Raw genomic sequence first — 18661 nt, 5'->3', positions numbered from 1 at the left:
AAAAAGGAGGGAAAAAAAAAAGCTGCTTAGTCTCCATACCTTCTCAGGAAGGTTCCTAAAAAGTTGAAAAACGAACTACCAGATTTCCATTGCAGCTCTGGCTATGCTGCTACTCCGCATCTGAGGAGAGGCAGAGGCTGGGATTGTCCAGCACAAGAAGAGAAGGTTTGGGAGCAGACAGGGCAGTGGAGTGTTTTTAATCAACGTATGTCTTTTCCCCTCATGTGAGGGGGCTGGAGATCAAGCCAGACTCTTCTGTCCCCCTCTAGTCCCAGAGAATACTTGCTCACCTGATCTCCTTGCCTTGACAGCACGGTCCCAGCAGTAACCTGATGCAGGGTCACTTTGCCATTCAACAACGAAGGATCCTGGAGAAGAAAGGGGGGGAGGGATACAATTTAATTGTTGGTGCACCACTAATGATCCACTGTGAGGAAGCATTCAAATAAAGCAAATAAAAAACAATTAGTGAAAGATGTTGCCTTAAAGTACATCAATCTCTTCAAAATATGGTACAAAGTTTCTTTATTTCTCTAACCAATTATTTCTTTGAGGAAAATAAAATGTTTAATTCTTTTCAATTGACCTAACTTGTATCCTAAATGACTTTATATTTTTCATTTCTGCCCCCAGACTCTTGAAGAGTATTTAATGAAAAGAGACCTGCATCAGCTGCCATGAAAATCGTAAAATATGATGTTATTTTCGAAGGAAGGTGTAACCAGAAGAGACTGTCTACATGACAGAGGAGCCAGCCATGATGAGCCAACACTGCCTTCGTCCCAGCCCTTCCCTCGTCACACAGCTCAGCTGTGCTGTGCACGTGCAGCAGATTCCCATGTGCATGGTAGACCAAAGGCTTCCCCTGAGCTAAGAAATTCTCATATGAATCTCACCAGATAGCAGGAATTTTCCTTCTGACTCTGAAGAGTGCGTGGGAAGGAGGGTCACCAAAACCCTGCCCTTGGTTAGGACCTCAGCCCCAAACCCGATGGCAAGGGGCTGAGCATGCCTGCTGAGCAGAAACTTCCTTCTGAGCTCCAAAGCCGGACACCAGCAGGATCCTAAATGCCCATCACGGACAGCAGCCAGGCTCAGGGTTCTTTCACCTCAGGGAGCTGCCCATCCAGTTTGGTATCCCACGCCCAGTCAGTGCCAAATCTTAATGCTTCAGTCCCCCTTTGCTTCAGCAAGGTGCTCAAACCTCCCCAGACTAGCAAATCTTCAAAAGTTCAACATTTTGTTATCACCAACAGAACAGACAGCGGCAAATCCCGACCCTTGAGTCACATTTTGCAGCACCTCACTGCAGAAGCAGAGCTACAAGGCCAGGAAGATGCCATTCGGTGCGTGAATACAGCAGAATCTGCCCCCAGTCGTTAACCTTATTGCAGCAGAGGTGGAAGAATTTTACCATTGTAATTGCTATGCCAGGTTTTTCTTTAAATTTCAGTTGGAAAAATAGAGCAAATAAAATAATCAGAATTTTTTGTTACACCTACAGCTGATAAAAAAAAAAAACAGATTTTCACCAAAAGATAGATTTATTGAAACCAATCTGTTTCATGGGAACATATCCAATATAAGAACCTGACAAGCACCTGTCAAAATATTTAGTTCAGCAATATCAACTCAACTAATTTCTGATTTTTTCCCCTAAATTTATACATTTATGTCTGTGTAGTATTACCTAAGGTTTTTAATTATGAAAGTATCCCACGGAAAGGACTCATGAGCTCGCCAGTCAGCTCTCCTTATAAGCCATCAGTGGCTTTTTTTGGCTGCATTACCTCTAAAAATTGTTACAAAGATTTTCTTCATGTCTAAGTATTATATAAGCGAAGTATTGCAATAGCTTGCATACAAAGCTGTGAAGTCCTCATCATTGGAGATCGTTAAGAACAGCGTAGACACAACCTGCCAGGAATGACTTTGCAATATTTGGTTCTGCCCAGGGCATGGGAAGAGGCTAACTGAACTCCAAGCAGCCCTTGAAATCCTACTTTTCTGTGACGTTACTACTCTGATTAATTAAGCAATAAAGGAGTTGACAAACAAGGATCACAGACAAGATCCATTTTCTATCTCAAGCAGGCAAGACCAGCAAATCCAAACTCAGCATCGCATGGTTTCAGAGTCTGAGCTAAACAGCATTTCTCCCACTGGTCCCCACCACCCTCCCCCAGCCAGGAGCTTTTAATAAAGAAAGTTGCTAACACAACAGAATCCATTTCACAGCAAGGGTCTCTCTCTCTGTTACTGTAGTAGATAATAAATTAGCAGAGGTTTATGATGTGGTTTATGATGCAGAAATGAAAGCACAAAGTACTTATAAACAAAAGCAGTAATTAAGTGGAACAGATTTTTTTTGTCAAAGGAAACGAATACAACTCATGCAGAAGAGATGCCCTTCAACATTGCTCAACTCTTACATGTTTCCAGCTTTATCTACAGTTCTGATATGAGAGTTATATCACATTGAAAACAGTTCATGACAGAGTCCCAAGGAATTCAAGCTATCTGAAACAAAATAAAAACATTTGAATGATGTAGTCAGGTACCTAAGGGTCACTTAAAGTAATACTGCCACTCTGCTAGATTAAATAACCCCCTCCCCTCCCTCCCTCTCTCTCTCACACACACACCAAAACAGCACTATCTGCCATCAAAGCATCCTAATTTTATTCTCTGTGATTGGCTGCTCTCAAAAATGACATCTTAAAATGCCTCTAGTCAGCTAAGAAATAATAGACCTGAGCTAATTTAAGACAATTAAGAGAAGCTTACAGAATTAGTTGTCTTCGTTGACATAATTATATTAAATATAAATTTTATACAGAATAAGATTTTTCTTTCATTGCCTGTAGAACCAACTTTTGCTATACTGCATAGGAAAAAAATCAACACTGACCTTTAAATGAAGTTTCTAGCATTTAGCTACATTCCACCAGATTCTTACCATCTTGTGTAAAAAACAGTTGCTATGATATCAGGGTTGGAAAAGCCTACCTTATTTCATTATTACTTACATCTTCATGCTAAAACATTGCCTTCTAGATGAGGCATTTCAAGGATACTACTCCAATTAACTTCAGCTCTAATCTGATTACTTGTCAGTTATTGAGAAATTTAATCTAGATTCAGAGACAAATTTGTTGCACTTGGTAGCTTTGGTGATTTTTGAATTTTTGCTTGTGATCTGATAGTGCTAAACAGGAAGCCATCAGCTGTACACAGGACACAAACTTTTTTCATAAGCAGAGTCTGAGGCCAGCCTTACCAAGAACAGAAAGCCTCCCGTACCATGGGCTGCACCAAAAGCAGCGTGGCCAGCAGGGTGAGGAAGGGGATTCACTGCTCCACTCTTCTGGGACCCCACTTGGAGCCCTGCAGTTCTGGGGCCCCCAGCACAAGAAGGACATGGAATTATTAGAGTGAGTCCAGAGGAGGCCATGAGGATGATCAAGGGGCTGGAGCACCTCTGCTACGGAGACAGGCTGAGGGAGTTCGGGTTGTTCAGCCTGGAGAAGAGAAGGCTCCGGGCTGACCTTACAGCGGCCTGCCAGTGCCTAAAGGGGGCTGCAGGAAAGCTGGGGAGGGACTCTGTCAGGGAGTTGAGTAGCAGGACAAGAGGTAATGGCTTTAAGTTAAAAGAGGGTAGGATTAGATTAGACATGAGGAAGAAATTATTTACTATGAGGTCAGTGAGGCCCTTTCCCAGGCTGCCCAGGGGAGCTGTGGCTGTCCCATCCCTGGCAGTGCCCAAGGCCAGGCTGGATGGGGCTGGGGGCAGCCTGGGGTGGTGGGAGGGGTCCCTGCCCATGGCAGGGGTTGGAATTAGATGGGCTTTAAGGCCCCTTCCAACCCAAACCCTCAGAGGATTCTATGATTTTATGAACAGAACAGATGAAACAGTATATATTCCTATTTTACTCCATCTGTAACAATAATTTCCTCTGGAACAGGCTGTAGCCTTTCATGCTGACATAAATGCTTGAAAAGCTGAACATGAACATAACAAGACAGACACATCTGCTTGCAGACTAACAGACAGTACGCCATGCCTTGGTTAAATCAGCAACAACATAGAGCATGTTTTTCAAGCCTTACTACCTGTAGCTGGAAGATCATGATCACAACTTTGAACTTGTTAAAGAACTAGTTTAGAAATCCACAGGGAACATGAGGATCCAGAAGTAAAGTCTTAAGTTCTAGCTAATGCTAAGGCAGGTGTTGTTTGGTGAGAGGTGTTTGGTCTGCTTCTTAAACCAGAAGCAGAGGTTGCAGCAGCTGTGCCAAAGCCTCTGGCAGCATCAATAGACTTGAGTTATTGAAACATACACCGCAATAAAGCTCGGGTATCTGTGAGTGATGTAGACAGCTGTACATTTTTCCCAAATTGCATGATTAGCTGCATGAACAGATACAATTCTGAAGTGATGTAATGAAATGCAGCTGGAATCACAGGAACAATGAAAACGGACAGTTTTGTTCATTCTTACAACACAGAGGTAAGAAGCAAGGGCTGAACTCCGTAATGACAACTGTGAGGGCATCAAACACCTAAAACGTGCAATGGGCATTGCACAGTCCCTCTGTTGTGAAATGCACTCAGCCACTAGCCAAATACAGAGTTTCAATTCTGAAATCAAATGAAGCACTTAGATGCAATGCCAACAGGATTAACAGATTTAACTATCGCCTGAATGCCTTTACATAACTTCTTCACACAGTATACAAGAGCATGAAATTACAGTGCAGCAGGAATTGCATGCTTACTTCTCACACGCATAAATGTGTACACAGTGAGAAAAGATTCACGCAGTGCATTTCAGTATGTGCTTTTCAAATGGCAGAATAATTTTGATTTATTTCAGTCCTGCTAATAACTTCAACAGACTGGAGAATAAAACATTCAGCTAGTCTCTAAGTGTATTTGGGAGGCAATTTACTTTCCAATGCCTGGCAGAATGAGATGAAAAGCAAGAACAAGGCCATTTTTCCTGCAATAACTTACATCAAGTTTCATCAAGGTTGAAAGGTCTTTCTTTGCTGCTTCGAAGATGGCATCAATAGGTTTGCTACTACAGGATTCTTGCGCAGCAAGCTCACGATCAGTATAATGGAAAACTGCTGAAGGAGTTTCTGTCACTGTCACAGTCTTCTTCAGTATCGACTGCAAAGAACAGATACACAAGTTGTAGCATTTTGAATGTTATAATTGGCACTTAACCAGCAAATACTTTGACCATCACCTACGCTCTACCATCCACCACAACTGGTGGCCTAAAAAAAGTTTCCAAAGAAGCAACAGCTTGCTAATAACTTTTTTTTATATATAGTCTTTGTATTTTTTCCTGCAAAGCTTGACACTTGAGTGAAATAAAGTTACTCAACACAGCTTGTGAAAGAGAAGGATAAGACTTTACACAACCTGGGCAGCTGCCAACTTGATAGACTTAAAACTCCATCAACACAGCATACAAAGATGGAGAAGACAAAATATCCACTGAGGTAAAACTGAGTCACAGGTTCATTTTCTTTCCTGATTTTGGCTTGAGTTTATAATACAAGAGCATTTCTGTGCTCTTAATTTCCAGGTCAGCCTTCATAAAAAGAAGTACACCACAAAAAGGAAAACGGGTTTATAAATCACAATTGAAAGCCTGACAGGACGTTCACAGGTTGATACAAGTTTTTAATTCCTTCCTGTTAAGTAGGTCTCACAAATAAAATATGGTCTGATGGCTTCACCTTTCCAAACAATCCTTTCTATGAGTCAAAGGATGGTAATAATCTAAAATCAAGATGTTGCAGCAATGCTTTTGCATTACTTGCCAAGGGAATCTCCACAGGGTCAAGGAGATTAACTAAAAATCTTCACTAAAAAAACCTGAACAGTCACCAAAAATCTGCTGAAACAACTGCAAGCTTAAAAGAAACCAATACAAGATGACCAAGCATCACAATTCATAGAGATGAATACAGTGAAATTGCTCAAAGGAAGTGCAATGCATGAAACACGCTGGAATCTCCAGAAGAAACAACCTACCTTGCCCACAGCAGGACTGCTAGCAGCCTCCTCCGAGCCAAAGTGCACTCTGGCTCTTTCATACGCCATGTCCATGTCTGACTTAGCACTGCTGGAGGTACCTACAAGCAATACAAAATTCTTTTAAGCACCTCCGCTATTCTTAGAAATGCCAGGTACTATACAAACTCTAGCAACCGCTTTGTTGTTGTTTCTGAAGTTGAGGACTAAGTAGGAAGTGGCATCCTCATGCTCTAATTTATTTCCTACTCCTGTTTGACCTGGAAGGTCTGGTAGGAACTTTAGAGCTTCCCATCTGAAGCTCATGTATACAATAAGTCCCAAAATTCCCACATCCACTCTTGTGCAGCATGGTAATTAATTTGGGCTAAGCAAAAGCGAGTTATTTCAGATCTGTCAGGAAATGCCACTTAATTGACAAATTTGTCTCATGGTTTCCGGGAAGCGATGTTTCAAAATCTTCTCTAAACCAAAAAAGATAATGGGTACAAAAATGTTCAAAGAGCTTTCATAGAGAGAACATTATGATCAGCATCTTCCCCTGTAGTTTCTCAATGAAAAGCATTTCCCCTGTTTCACATTATGCCTAAAAACTATTTCAGTTATTTTCTTCAGCTCATCCAGACTTTCTGTGGTCTTTGCATTCTCAGGGATACATAGGGACTTCTCCTGTGGGTTTCACTTACTTCATTCATAAATTTGAAGTCATTAACAACTTCTATTCCTTACTTCCTAATTTTTAATACGTATTATATTAGCTCCTCGGCTGTCTCAAATACCTTTCAGGAACTTATCTCAGGTAATCAATAACAAACACAACTGGGAAACTAATTACCCACATATCAGCCTCATGGTTTACAAAAAAGTTCAGCTCAGTGCAATAGTTAAGAAAGATGCAGAGAAGGCCGATTCCTTTAACAAATAAACCTGTAACTGTTTCTGTCATATTTCAATGTCCCAAAATATCTCAAAGATATACTGTTTTCAGAAAAGCCTCCTATCTCTGCCCTAGCTCAGACAAGGAGATCCCAACAGTACCAGGGATTCAGACCTATCTGAGAATACTCCTTCCCGTGTTGCCTACAAACATGAACAACTCTTGGCATGTAGGAAATGCACATGGCCACTGAGGTCATAACATTAGGTAACAGTCAACCTCCAAACAAAAAGACATCAACAAAAAATAACAAAACAGTAAGGTGGCCCAAAGCCTACCAACAGCAAACTTACAAATCATACGAGAAAAAATGCTCTTCGTGCTACTGAGTTTATACACACCAGAGATCTGTAGTGCAACTTTTAAGTCCCTAATTTAGTAATAAACAATAAGTGCTGGGATATTAGAAATAGCAGTGTGGAAGTCTATATGGGCTAATTTGACTACCCGTCACTTATGCTGCCCAACAAATCACAGCGTCAACATAATTACTAAGACCCGATACATCAAGTGCATTTAAAATCTAAACACACACTTCCCAGTTGAAACCTAAATAAGCAGATAACGGTCACGTAGGCATGAAGGGCATCCTCTGCTTAGCTTTGTATATTAAAAGTCAGAGAGAAGAGGAGGCATTTTAAGAGTGAAAGGATGCCTACTAGACTTCTATTCAAAGCAGAAGCCTTTATCTCAGTCACAGATACAAGCTTCCCACACAGTGATTAATTAAACTGTCTTGTTGCTCAAAAGGGAGTTAGAAAGGATACAGCAGAACAAGCTTTAACTAGAACTGTTGACTCAAAAGAGCAGAAGGCAGTGGGAAACTCAAGAGTGGAATGCAATCCTGTTTGATGAACACATGCTCACTGGTATCCCACACACTGCTGGTATGGAAGTCACTGCAAAAACAATCACAACAGACATGTTCCTTGGCAGCATTTCAGCTGCCTCTTTCCTTCTGAGCACTCGCTCACAGCTACCTGCTTTTAACACAGGTGGTCCCTCTGCTCTTGCACTCGTGCTGTAAGTCAGGGTTTCAGTTGTGAAGAAAGAAAAATCAGTTTTTCTTCTTGATAAAATAAAATGTAATAAAAACAAGATAACTGCTATTTAACCTTAAAAAACTAAGTCAGGAACACTTATTTCCAGGAGCAACAGCACTGATGAGGCCATCAGTTACAAAACATCGCACTGCTTTTAGTTCATCTAAGTGTTCTGTCCACCAGCCTAGATACTCCACATGGCCTAATTGCATCTTTGTCCACATAAAGCATCTGTGTACTTAATAAAAAAAAAAAAAAAAAAAAAGCCTAGCACAAGCTGGCAGGATTGTATTTCACCACTTACCACCCTCACCTACATTAACTGCTACGTTTCAAGTTAGATAGCTATCCAAAGATCAAAAGAGAATCACACCCAAGCCCCAGGAGCAAAATGATGCAAAAAATGTTTTTCTCTAAAATCAATTTTGTTAATTCTAATCAGCCAAGCAAATCAAAGAGATACTGAGATAATAGCACCTGTATGACTAATAAAAGGCAGCTCTCTCTTTTCTGAATCAGTAGTCAACATAATCAATATTCCCATGGAGCCTGAATACACAGCATGGCAGTGGAATAAAATCTGAAGCAGAATCTCGATCTTTTTATTACAGACATCAAGGTATTTTCAGTGCAAACTAAGCAGTGACCATAACCTCAATGTAGGGAACGGAAATCAGCTCCGTTAACTGAAGCAAATCATAATTACCCAATTAGATATTCTCTTCAGTCAGTAAAAATTAATTTTGTCTCCCTGCTAAGCTCTGTGTACCCTGACATAACTCTTATGGCACACAAAAGGGGAGAGGAAGGACGAATGGACAGCACTACTGTTAAGTATGCAGGAATCCTTCCACACAAAAGCTTCTAGGACCCTACCTTAAAAATGTTACTGGGCTGCATGGGCAGATTTCACTTTACTGTATTTGCTTAGGGGAAAAATGGCTATGTTCCAAGGCTCCAGTAAGCATTACTTAATTTACCAGCGAATCATGCCTGCTGGTACATTTGCAAATGCATAGTGCGAAGCAAACTAACACATGAAAACAAAGGGCAGTCTTGCATGAACCACTGCAGTATTTTCCCTTAGTTTCCCTGGTTCAGAGATGGTCTACTGATCACTCGTCTGCTTCTGCATCCCTCTGGACGGTAACACAGAAGTTATCCAAAACAGTAACTGGGACGTTGTACATTTGCATAGCAGAAACAAAGAGGAAGTGAATTGACTCACTGGTGTTAAGAATTAAGCACGATGGTAGAAAACCTACTGCCCTTTCTTCTCTACTATACATACCATGAACTAGCTAGCAAGAAGCGTAAGAAACCTTACAATGGGGACAGGCTCAACACTGAGCGCTCCCCTCAGCCTGCCTCCCTATTCTCTAACCCCTCATTCACATTTTTATCTCCTAAACCATTTAATAGCCAACATAAGCAACACGCACCCTGTAATGTATCCTAAGTACCTTTATTCTGATGATTAAGCTTTATTACCTCTATATTAACAGTACCTCCATAATCACTACAGTATCTGAGCCTGACCTTACAACTCTCTCAAGAAGGTCAGTCTGTTATTCAGCTAACTAAAGATAGATGCCTTCCTTCTAGGACTCATCCCTGAAGTTCCAGTTTCTCTACCTTGAATATAAAGCCAATCTAAATCACGGGCTCAGAGAAAGATGGCTACAGTGCAGATGACTGAAGTTCACTGTAATAACACTGCAGCATCAAAACAGCTCAGCCTCATAAATGTCTCAGAGCATTCAATGATAAATCACCGTTATTATCCACTCCAACAACACTCTCCTAAAAGCAACAGAGTCACGTTATGTGCTCTTTGGGACAATCAGCCAAGCGAGAACCATATGTAATCTTCTGCATGAAAGATGACAGCATATGTAGCTTACTTGCTTTCAGTTACAGGAACGAATAAAAGCCCTTCATTTGCAGGTCTCTCAGTAGCCAAATGACTGCACATTCCCAGTTGCTAATAAGAACATCAAGAAAATGCTCTCTTGGAGAGAAGCTCATTTGTTATTTTAAAAGATAGATTTTTCTAAACTTATGTTTCAAATGAGTTAGGGAGTAGTACTACTATATGATGATTATTTAACATAACTTGATACCTTACCCCACAAGATTAGATACATTATGCATGTCCCACAGTTTTCCCAAGCACTACTTACCAGGAGTCTCTGCAGACCCCGCATAGGGAGGTGAAGAAAAGCTTCTTCTGAAAACATGCTCAGAGTTTTCTGTACCAGAAATCTTTAGTGTATCTGGAGTTCAGAAACAAAAAGTTACACAAACACAAGGGACTCCCCTAATAAAGTTTCACTGAGAGCAAGAACCTCTCACTACCCACTTTCAAACCCTTACATACAGCCTTTAATGCATTCTAAAATACCAATATTAAACAATATTTACACTTGCCTCCTCCTCCTAATTTTTTTCCCGATCCAGATTCAGAAGCAAAACTCAGCTCACACTATTTTCCTAGGCTGAGCTTCCACACAGACACTTCAGCACAAAAGCCTACTTACATCCAGAGACTCCTCTGCTATTAGGGTGCAGATTTTTTGCAGCTTCTCCTATAGGGTCAACATTAGGAGCCACTTTTTATTTCTCCCTCCCACTCCCAATATCTTTAACAACACAGCAGTAATCTATTAAAACTGAGGACTGTCCAAAGACTTCAGACCTGAAGCTGATAGCTGACAATCCCTAACTGCGTTGATAAAATAAAAAGTCCTTGGATGAATAGCACAACAGAAGACTGACACAAAGGATAGTTTCTACCCATTTCCAGAAACAATACCTATTTCCAGTGCTTCCCCAGCTTTTTCAAACTTTTCTCCACGCTCTTCCTCCGGTGCATTAGACACTTGTCTTTTTATTGCTTTGCTTGAACTTCCTCCAGACGTTACACTTGCCACAGAGATCAGTGGGATGGCTTGGCTTTGCTGCAAAAAACAAGGTGAAAATGCAAACATAAAACAAACACCCAGACATCCACTTCAACATCTTGTGAGAAAACACCATTTCACTGTGGTTCTCCAGGTATACTAAGGATATACTTTACCCTTTCTTACTTCAGATAACTATTTCATAGTAGCCTTAAAACGACATTCACAGTTTCATTAGTCATACAACACACTGAAAAAAAATACCTCTTACTTAAATCACCATCCCATGACCTTACAACAAAAGTAATATTCCCGTTAACTAGACAGAGCTTCTGAAGGCAGATCAGTAAGAACATAGCTCTAAACCAGATGAGCAGAGGAATTTATTAAATTCCCAGTCATTGCAATATTAACACTGTTAATGAGGCAAGAAGTACAAGGAATACAGCCTTGACCATTTCAGGTGAAGTGAACGTTATGGGCTGAGTCCATATGCTGAAGGTGCAAACAAGATAAAAACCATACCAAATCAGTTTGGTATTCCATTGTCAAAAGCTCAAGCATCATTTGAAGGAGTTTTTGTTTGTTTGTTTTCTTTCACAGATATATGATCAACCTTGTTCCAATCTCCCAGAAATACCCACTCGCACACTTTAGAGCTGCTGCTTGACAATTAGCTGTCACGAGTATACGCTGAAAATAATGCAGGTTACGTAGTTTCTGCACTAGACATGCAGTGAGAGTATATCATCAGTCTCAAAGTATATCATCAGTCTCAAAGGCAACTTAATTCTCAGGATATAGTCCAAGTCCTTGGAACTATTACAGGTTGAAGTGTCTCAGCGCCATTAACACAGGTCAGAACTTACCAAAATATAATGAAGCCTGTGCAGAACCAGAAGTGACACACTTCAAACTTTAAATTTTATCCTCCTCACCCCTTCCATTTCCCCAGGCATCAGCACAGGGGAAATTTTATGGGCTGGTCACAAGCACCTTACCTCTCAAGTACTGTCATGATTAAACTAAAGTGCAACATTTACTTTGTAACGTTCTGAAAGGAGCAAAACCTCTCAGTGCCAGATCCCTGCCAGGCTGCACAACAGCAAATAAAATGTACCCCAAACTTACACAGTTGAAGAGCTCAGTAGTCAGACCAAGGTAGTTGTGCAAAGCAAGGAATGTCACTCTCTGCAGCCTTACCATGATGATCTAGAAATCAAGGGGCAACAGGAATGGATTCAGCATTCTCTCACATTCATTCTTGCATTTAAAGACAGCCATGAACAAGAGTACTTGAAGGCACTTTTTAAAGAACACAGACTGTACCCTTTAACAATGCAAGCTGAAACTCCTTTTTAGCGGTTGACAAATTGAGGCAAAGATGGATTAAAGTGGTTTACCAAAGACTTTACAGGCACTTAACAGAAAGAGGAAGAAAAAATTGTACATCCAAACACCATTTTTTTTCCTGTAAACATTAATAACAAGCATGCCTTGAAATAAAAGCATTCACTTTTGTATTTCTGTCATTAAAATTAAAAAAAAAAAAATCAGCATTCCCCACAAAGTCTGTGCTACTGCTCTACAGTCTAAACTGGCTTAAGACATCTCTGCTGCCTCACCATCCTCAGCTCTGGAAGCTTATTCCTACTCTTACGCCATCTTCTCGTTTGTATCAGCTCTCATGGAGCAAGTTAAATTGCTATAACGATCTGTTCTCCTCAACCACCAGTATTAGGAGGTTCATGTGTATATTCATAAATCATAATGTGTTCATAAATCATCTGGATACCAGAACAGTTTACCAAAAAAAATAAAATAAAATCAGCATTGAAAGTAAATCAAAAGAACAGATCAGAATGACTGACCAGGTCACGTGCATGCATTTGACTACTGTACCCGCAGGACAGTGAGCCACGCACCAAACGCCAGACTGAAACCATTAGTGCAGAGCATCTTGTCCCTGCACTAGCTTCCACTTGTAGGACCTGCAGTACTCACTTGAAGACCAAGTTCCTGCAAAGCAAAGGAAGCTGAACTTCAACTGTAATACAAAGCACGGCTCTTTCCTTGGGTGTTGAAAATTGCTTCTGAAGTAGAAATTCACATCAGACTGAGTGTTGTTAATTTTGCAGAGCATCACCCTTTAACAAACAGCTTCTGAGGGTATGTCAGTCTCTTTTAGGAATATACAGCTGTCTTTTCCATGCTCCAAGTCATTCTGAAACCCTGCTGCAGCAATATTGTGATGCTCTGAAATCCATCAGGGGCATTACCATGATGCAGAGACCAAGCCAGCACATTTTACCCCACCTGGAGCTTACAGCGCAGGTCAGTCTGACATGAGGAGCTATCACATGCAGAAAGTAATTCTACGTATGCATCCATGAATTATTTCTTCCTATACATGATTAATGCTGATACCAGCACATCTAGGGCTCTAAGAGTGGGAGGAATAACAAAACTAACTCAAATCTTAAGAAGCAGCTACACCGAAGAGCTCCATATCTGCAAAAGGATGAGCTTGCCAGACCTTAAAATGCCTTCTTTATAACTTTGAAATCAGAGGGGATTTTCTGTTTTGATTTTGTTTGTGTTGTTGCTGTTGGTTTTTAATACTACTTAACAATGAAGCTTACCTGTACCACTCTAACAAGAGTTTCAGGATATTTCTGGAAGACATCTTGAAAGGCACTCGCTGGAAGTCGCAATATAGTGGATGGAACAGCTGCTCGGGCTGAGACTGTTTTATACGGAGCAGGGTGACCCTAATAGAAAGCATCAGACACAAGTTTATTGCACTGATAACCTGCCACGGTTCTTCCCAATTGCTTCCCAAATTTCTGCTTTGATATTGTGTACACTTGAAAGACGTCATCTGGCCACAAATAGCCTTGAACTTATGCTCCATGACCTACAGCTGGTGTAATGAGGGCGGCATGGTCAGGTCAATTCCCACAGGCAATTTCAGTAACATTACACAGAGACAGAGGTAGAGGAAATAAGAGCTACAAGAAAGTGTATCAGGTTAAGGAGAACTGGCTAGTCTGTCAACTCCATTACAGTTTTATTACAGGCAAAGCCAGGCTTTAAAAGTATTCTAACTCCCAGCTATTCAAAACGTCACAGATAAGAGGTTTTGCTGATTTTATTATCTGCAGCAAATAACTTGGTCGTCAGTACAATAACAATCCTAGACTTGCACAATCAGAAAAAAAAAAATTAAGGTGTAGTTCTTATGTACAGAACGCAGTGTGACAAACAACAGGCAGACTCCTTGTCTTCTAAAAAAAAACAGAGCACCATGTACACATGATATTCCCAATGACAAAGCCAAACAGCTTCACTTTACTTCATACAAATCAGGTCTATACCATTCTGACTTGCTAGAAGAAAAGATGAAGAATTACCAAGCCAAAAAAAGATAAAACTAAGTGATAGAATACAGATTGCTATACAATAAGACAAAGCTATGTTTCAGGACTTTCCCCTTGAATCAGAACAGATATCCACAAAAATCTACTGCCAAACACTTGCATAAAAAACTCCATACAACATCCCTTGCACCCCCTCAGTAAAGGCAGAAAAGGATATCTGTCACCCATGAATTCATTCACCAATGCTAGAAACATTTATTTATCCAATATTTTTAAGATAAAAGGAGTCCTTTTGTGGGATGGAGCATAAACTAAGGAAGAAATACAGTTTCTACTTCACAGTCACCTTACAGCTTCTGAAGCTTTCATTCCTCCAAAGCAGCAGGAGGCAAAACTTTCAGACACTAGGCACACAGATACAAATGCTGATTACAAATGAAAAGATTTGCAAGTCTTCAAGGACATTAAACAACTAAACACAATCATTGCAAAACAATTTCTGCCTTAAACATATAGGAACGCCAAATAAGATGCATTTTGTATGACTGTAACCACTCTGGAAAATAAAGCTACAGCCCTGTCTGCCTTGCCTCTGGAAGTCACGACGAAGCAGATTCTAAAATAAAATTTAATTAATTGGAACCAATTTCTTAATTACACTAACTTCAGCTGACCTTTTTATAAAATCTGGGGATGATATTAATAGATTTGATTTTCAAGTCCCAAAGGGATTTGGAGTTTTAAACATCTTTGAGCTATGGTGTAAAGCTTTCTCAAAGTTTTCCTGGGTTTCTTTTAATTAAGTAAAGAAATCAACAAATGACAATTCTGTGCTTTCACTGTACCCAGAATAAATGTAACATCCCTCTTTTACAGGTCAGCTTAAACCTCAGCTTTAAATAAAGTCATCCTTTGGTATTCTCCTTATTGTCAAATATATATATATATCTATTCTGTTTTTAAATATAGAACACTATGCTTTCCATCAACTGTATTTTCTACCAAACTCTACATGAAATACACAAAGAAAAACTAAAGATGCCTATTAAGTCTTTAGTTGCTGGACAAAGGATAAGCATTAAGTTTAACAGTGTTCCATAACAGTTATTCAAAAGGGCAAAATAAGCACTGTTATATCACATTTATATAGTCTACACTCTACCTAGAAAAGGCTTCCCCCTGAACAGTGCTTGTTTGAGGATAGAGCAGTGCTAACAGTCTCTGAGAAAACCAGCTTAAAGATAATAATGGATAATGATGCAGCAGCCTTTTTCTCAAAGAACAGGCCACCCCCCAAGTTTTTCAGCATATAATCTTTCCTTTTCGAAATCCCTGCATGAGAGCAGCCTGCCTTTGAAAGAGTCAACCACCATGTCTAATAGGGTTGGAACATGCTAAAAGCTGTCAGAGGAGTGGAAAGAGGAAATGTTCCCATAATTGTCAGTTCTTTCAAATGTAATGTAATCAGCTGCACACAGAATATCACATTTAAATGATGCAATTTTACAATCACACACTGAGGCCACAAGGAACACAAGTTATAATCAGTAGTAAACTAGGGGTTTTTTGGGAGAACTTTTTGTTCTCAAAGCAGATAACTATTTACGTCTGTCTTGTTCTAAGACCTGCAGAGTAATTAAATACTGTAGGTGACAAATGTCACAGCTGAAGTAGTAGTTTAATCCAGATGACAGCCAGGGGCCAAAATAAATCTCCTAGTAGAGACACAGGTGCCTTACATTCTCCAGCTTGGAGCAATAGCTCCTTTTTGTACCCAAAAATATGGCACATTCTCCCTATTCCCATTGCTTAGATTTCCGAAGAGTCAGTTTAGTCCAGAGGAAGATGTTACCCAACGTTCTTGCAACAATCAATTGCTTCTTATGACCCACAGAATCACAGAATCATCTTGGTTGGAAGAGACCTCCAAGATCACCGAGTCCAACCTCTGACCTAACACTACCAAGTCCTCCACGGAACCTTATCACTAAGCTCTACATCTAAACGTCTGGTGACGCAATGGTGACTCAACCACTTCCCTGGGCAGCCTGTTCCAATGCCTAACAACCCTTTCAGTAAAGAAGTTCTACCTAATATCCAACCTAAATCTCCCCTGGTGCAAATTTGCCCATCTTATCTCCTGCCCCTCAAATGAACTTGAGGCCGGCAGGCTCACCTTTTTATCCAGGTGACTTTTTTCTCCAGCTTCTTCTACTCCTCAGCCTTTCATTTTTTGCCCCTCAGTCACTGGCAATTAATCAAGACTATTTCCTTTTTATTCCAGCTATGCCTCCTGCTCACTGTTTTCGAAAAGCCATTTTCTCATGGAAGACAAAAGAACAGCAAAACCCATAGTGCCAGCAGCCATCCTGAAACGCAGCCTTTGTTTGTCCCATTTAGCTCAGGAAAAACTCATCATTCAGGAAACAGAACATGGGGAAAAAAGGACAGGTGTAGGGTGAGCACTCAGCAACAACTTCCGAAAACACTTGCATGGACATCAACAATGTCCAGTTCAGAGACTTCTTTAAGGCCATATCAATTCAGAGTCAGATTAAACTGTAACATTGAACTGTTTCAAAGTCTCATGAAAGGGCTGGCATCTACCTGGATTAAAAATTCTCCAGTTTCACTTTTGAGTTTTGAGACAGCAACATTTATCTGTTCTCAGAACAACTGAAATGTAGAACAAGTCTTTTAATTCAGAGATGGTATTTCTGATTAGTAGATCTAAGAAAACTTTTAAAATTAGGCAATTAAATAGGAAAATTACCTCTTACATGCCCTGCCTTTGGGTCCTACTACAAATGGCAGCACTTCTAACAACAACTTCAACTTTTTTGCACATCTCTCAACCAAGTACGAGACAAGCCTGATGTCCTATGTTACAAAACCAGAAAAAGAAATCACCAATCCAGCTCAAACAAATCAAAGTCTCACTTCAATTCAGATCCACGTGTTTGGTGGTACAATAAAATGTTAAGGGCATGGTATCTGCAGGAAGTTCTAAGACTCATCCAATACCTCCAATTGCCACAGAGAAACCTCCTCTATTTTGATCAATACTACTTTCCCACTCCTTGCCCAGTTTCATGCTACTCCTATACCCAAGTGAATAAGAAGCATAATGGGAAGGCAAAACTAAAATAAAACAATCAGTTCACAAAGCAAGGAAACAAGAAAGAAAAGAGGGAGTAGTACAAAATAAATTAGAACAAGTCACTTTAGAAAGAAAGTGTGCAAGGTTCTTGGTTTTATACTCTTCTGCACACTAACAGCGCCTTTTAATCAGACTTTCAATAATTCTTCTATTCTGATTCACTACTGGTGTATTCACTAATAAGAATGAAGAAAAAATTATAGAATGAAAATAAAAAGAGAAATGAATGACATCTACCCTGATAAAAAAAGAAACAGAAAATCAGCATTGAAGAGAACATTAAATTCTTTTTGTATAAGAATACAGGAAAAGAGTATGATTAGTATTCAGGTTCTCCATGGTGGTCCTGCTCTTTCGGATACTGTCCTTAAGAAAATTTACTGTTGGAAGCATCAATAGCAAAAATACCTCTGAATCTGCTATTAGTATGGATTTGACAGGAAGAAGCAGACTTGTACAGTCCAAATTATTTACTTGCCATTGCTTTCTACAGAAGAAAGTGTGTCCTAGCTTAAAAATTATTACTTTCAATAGGTTTAATGGACATTTTTATTTATACACACACACATAAATATGTAGTATCTGCTTTCGTCTAGAAGTGGCAAAGAACACTTTACAGAATCATTAAAACTCACATGTATGGTAAGGATACTATTTAATGAAAGGAAACAGACAAATATAAGAGAATCAATGTCAAATGCAAACAGCTTACTGATTAGATTTTCATCTTAATCTCAGCTATTGACACCCTCCAAGTAAGCACTCAAGTGCTTGCATGTTATTGAAGATGATCAATCTACCACCTTCAGTTTAGGCATTCCTAAGTAAGATATGCTGTGACAATTTCAGAAAACCTATCACTGTAATTCCACCTGAAACAAAACCCACACTGCTAATTTGTGCAACCAGCTAGCACTTAGCTCATCCTATCGCTTGCTACAGAGCAAAATCTTCAGATGGTCACTAGCAACACCAACATATTAGGAAAAAATTAAATCCATCAACTGGTTTCACAGTATAATTACAATAATAACAACTGTCAGATTCTTTTCACTGGAGTAAATAAAAATAAATTTGTTAAGTAATAAGTCAAACCATATAAAACCTAGGAACTCTGGGCCCTAATCTGGTCCTTCTCCTGACCTCCTTGTGACCTTGAGCAAATCAAAATCTGTACCTCAGGTTT

At 39.8% G+C, this 18661-nt stretch overlaps 1 protein-coding gene across 1 annotated transcript in view; it reads right to left on the bottom strand.

Moving 5' to 3' along the window:
- The window catches only part of PNPLA7 (patatin like phospholipase domain containing 7), a 125461-nt gene that overhangs the window by 96321 nt on the left and 10479 nt on the right, over positions 1–18661 (bottom strand). Inside the window, exons 10-16 of the mRNA XM_035341544.1 lie at positions 13578–13706; positions 12067–12147; positions 10848–10992; positions 10216–10308; positions 6053–6153; positions 5018–5176; positions 291–368 (exon numbers count right to left, since the gene is read on the bottom strand). Coding sequence (XP_035197435.1) covers positions 291–368; positions 5018–5176; positions 6053–6153; positions 10216–10308; positions 10848–10992; positions 12067–12147; positions 13578–13706 — 786 coding nt within the window. The remainder of the gene's footprint in view (positions 1–290; positions 369–5017; positions 5177–6052; positions 6154–10215; positions 10309–10847; positions 10993–12066; positions 12148–13577; positions 13707–18661) is intronic.

Source organism: Oxyura jamaicensis, chromosome 17 (genome assembly GCF_011077185.1).
Source record: "Oxyura jamaicensis isolate SHBP4307 breed ruddy duck chromosome 17, BPBGC_Ojam_1.0, whole genome shotgun sequence".
Classification (NCBI taxonomy): domain Eukaryota; kingdom Metazoa; phylum Chordata; class Aves; order Anseriformes; family Anatidae; genus Oxyura; species Oxyura jamaicensis.
The sequence above is the reverse complement of the archived record's forward strand: the minus strand, read 5'-3'. Positions and strand labels throughout refer to the sequence as shown.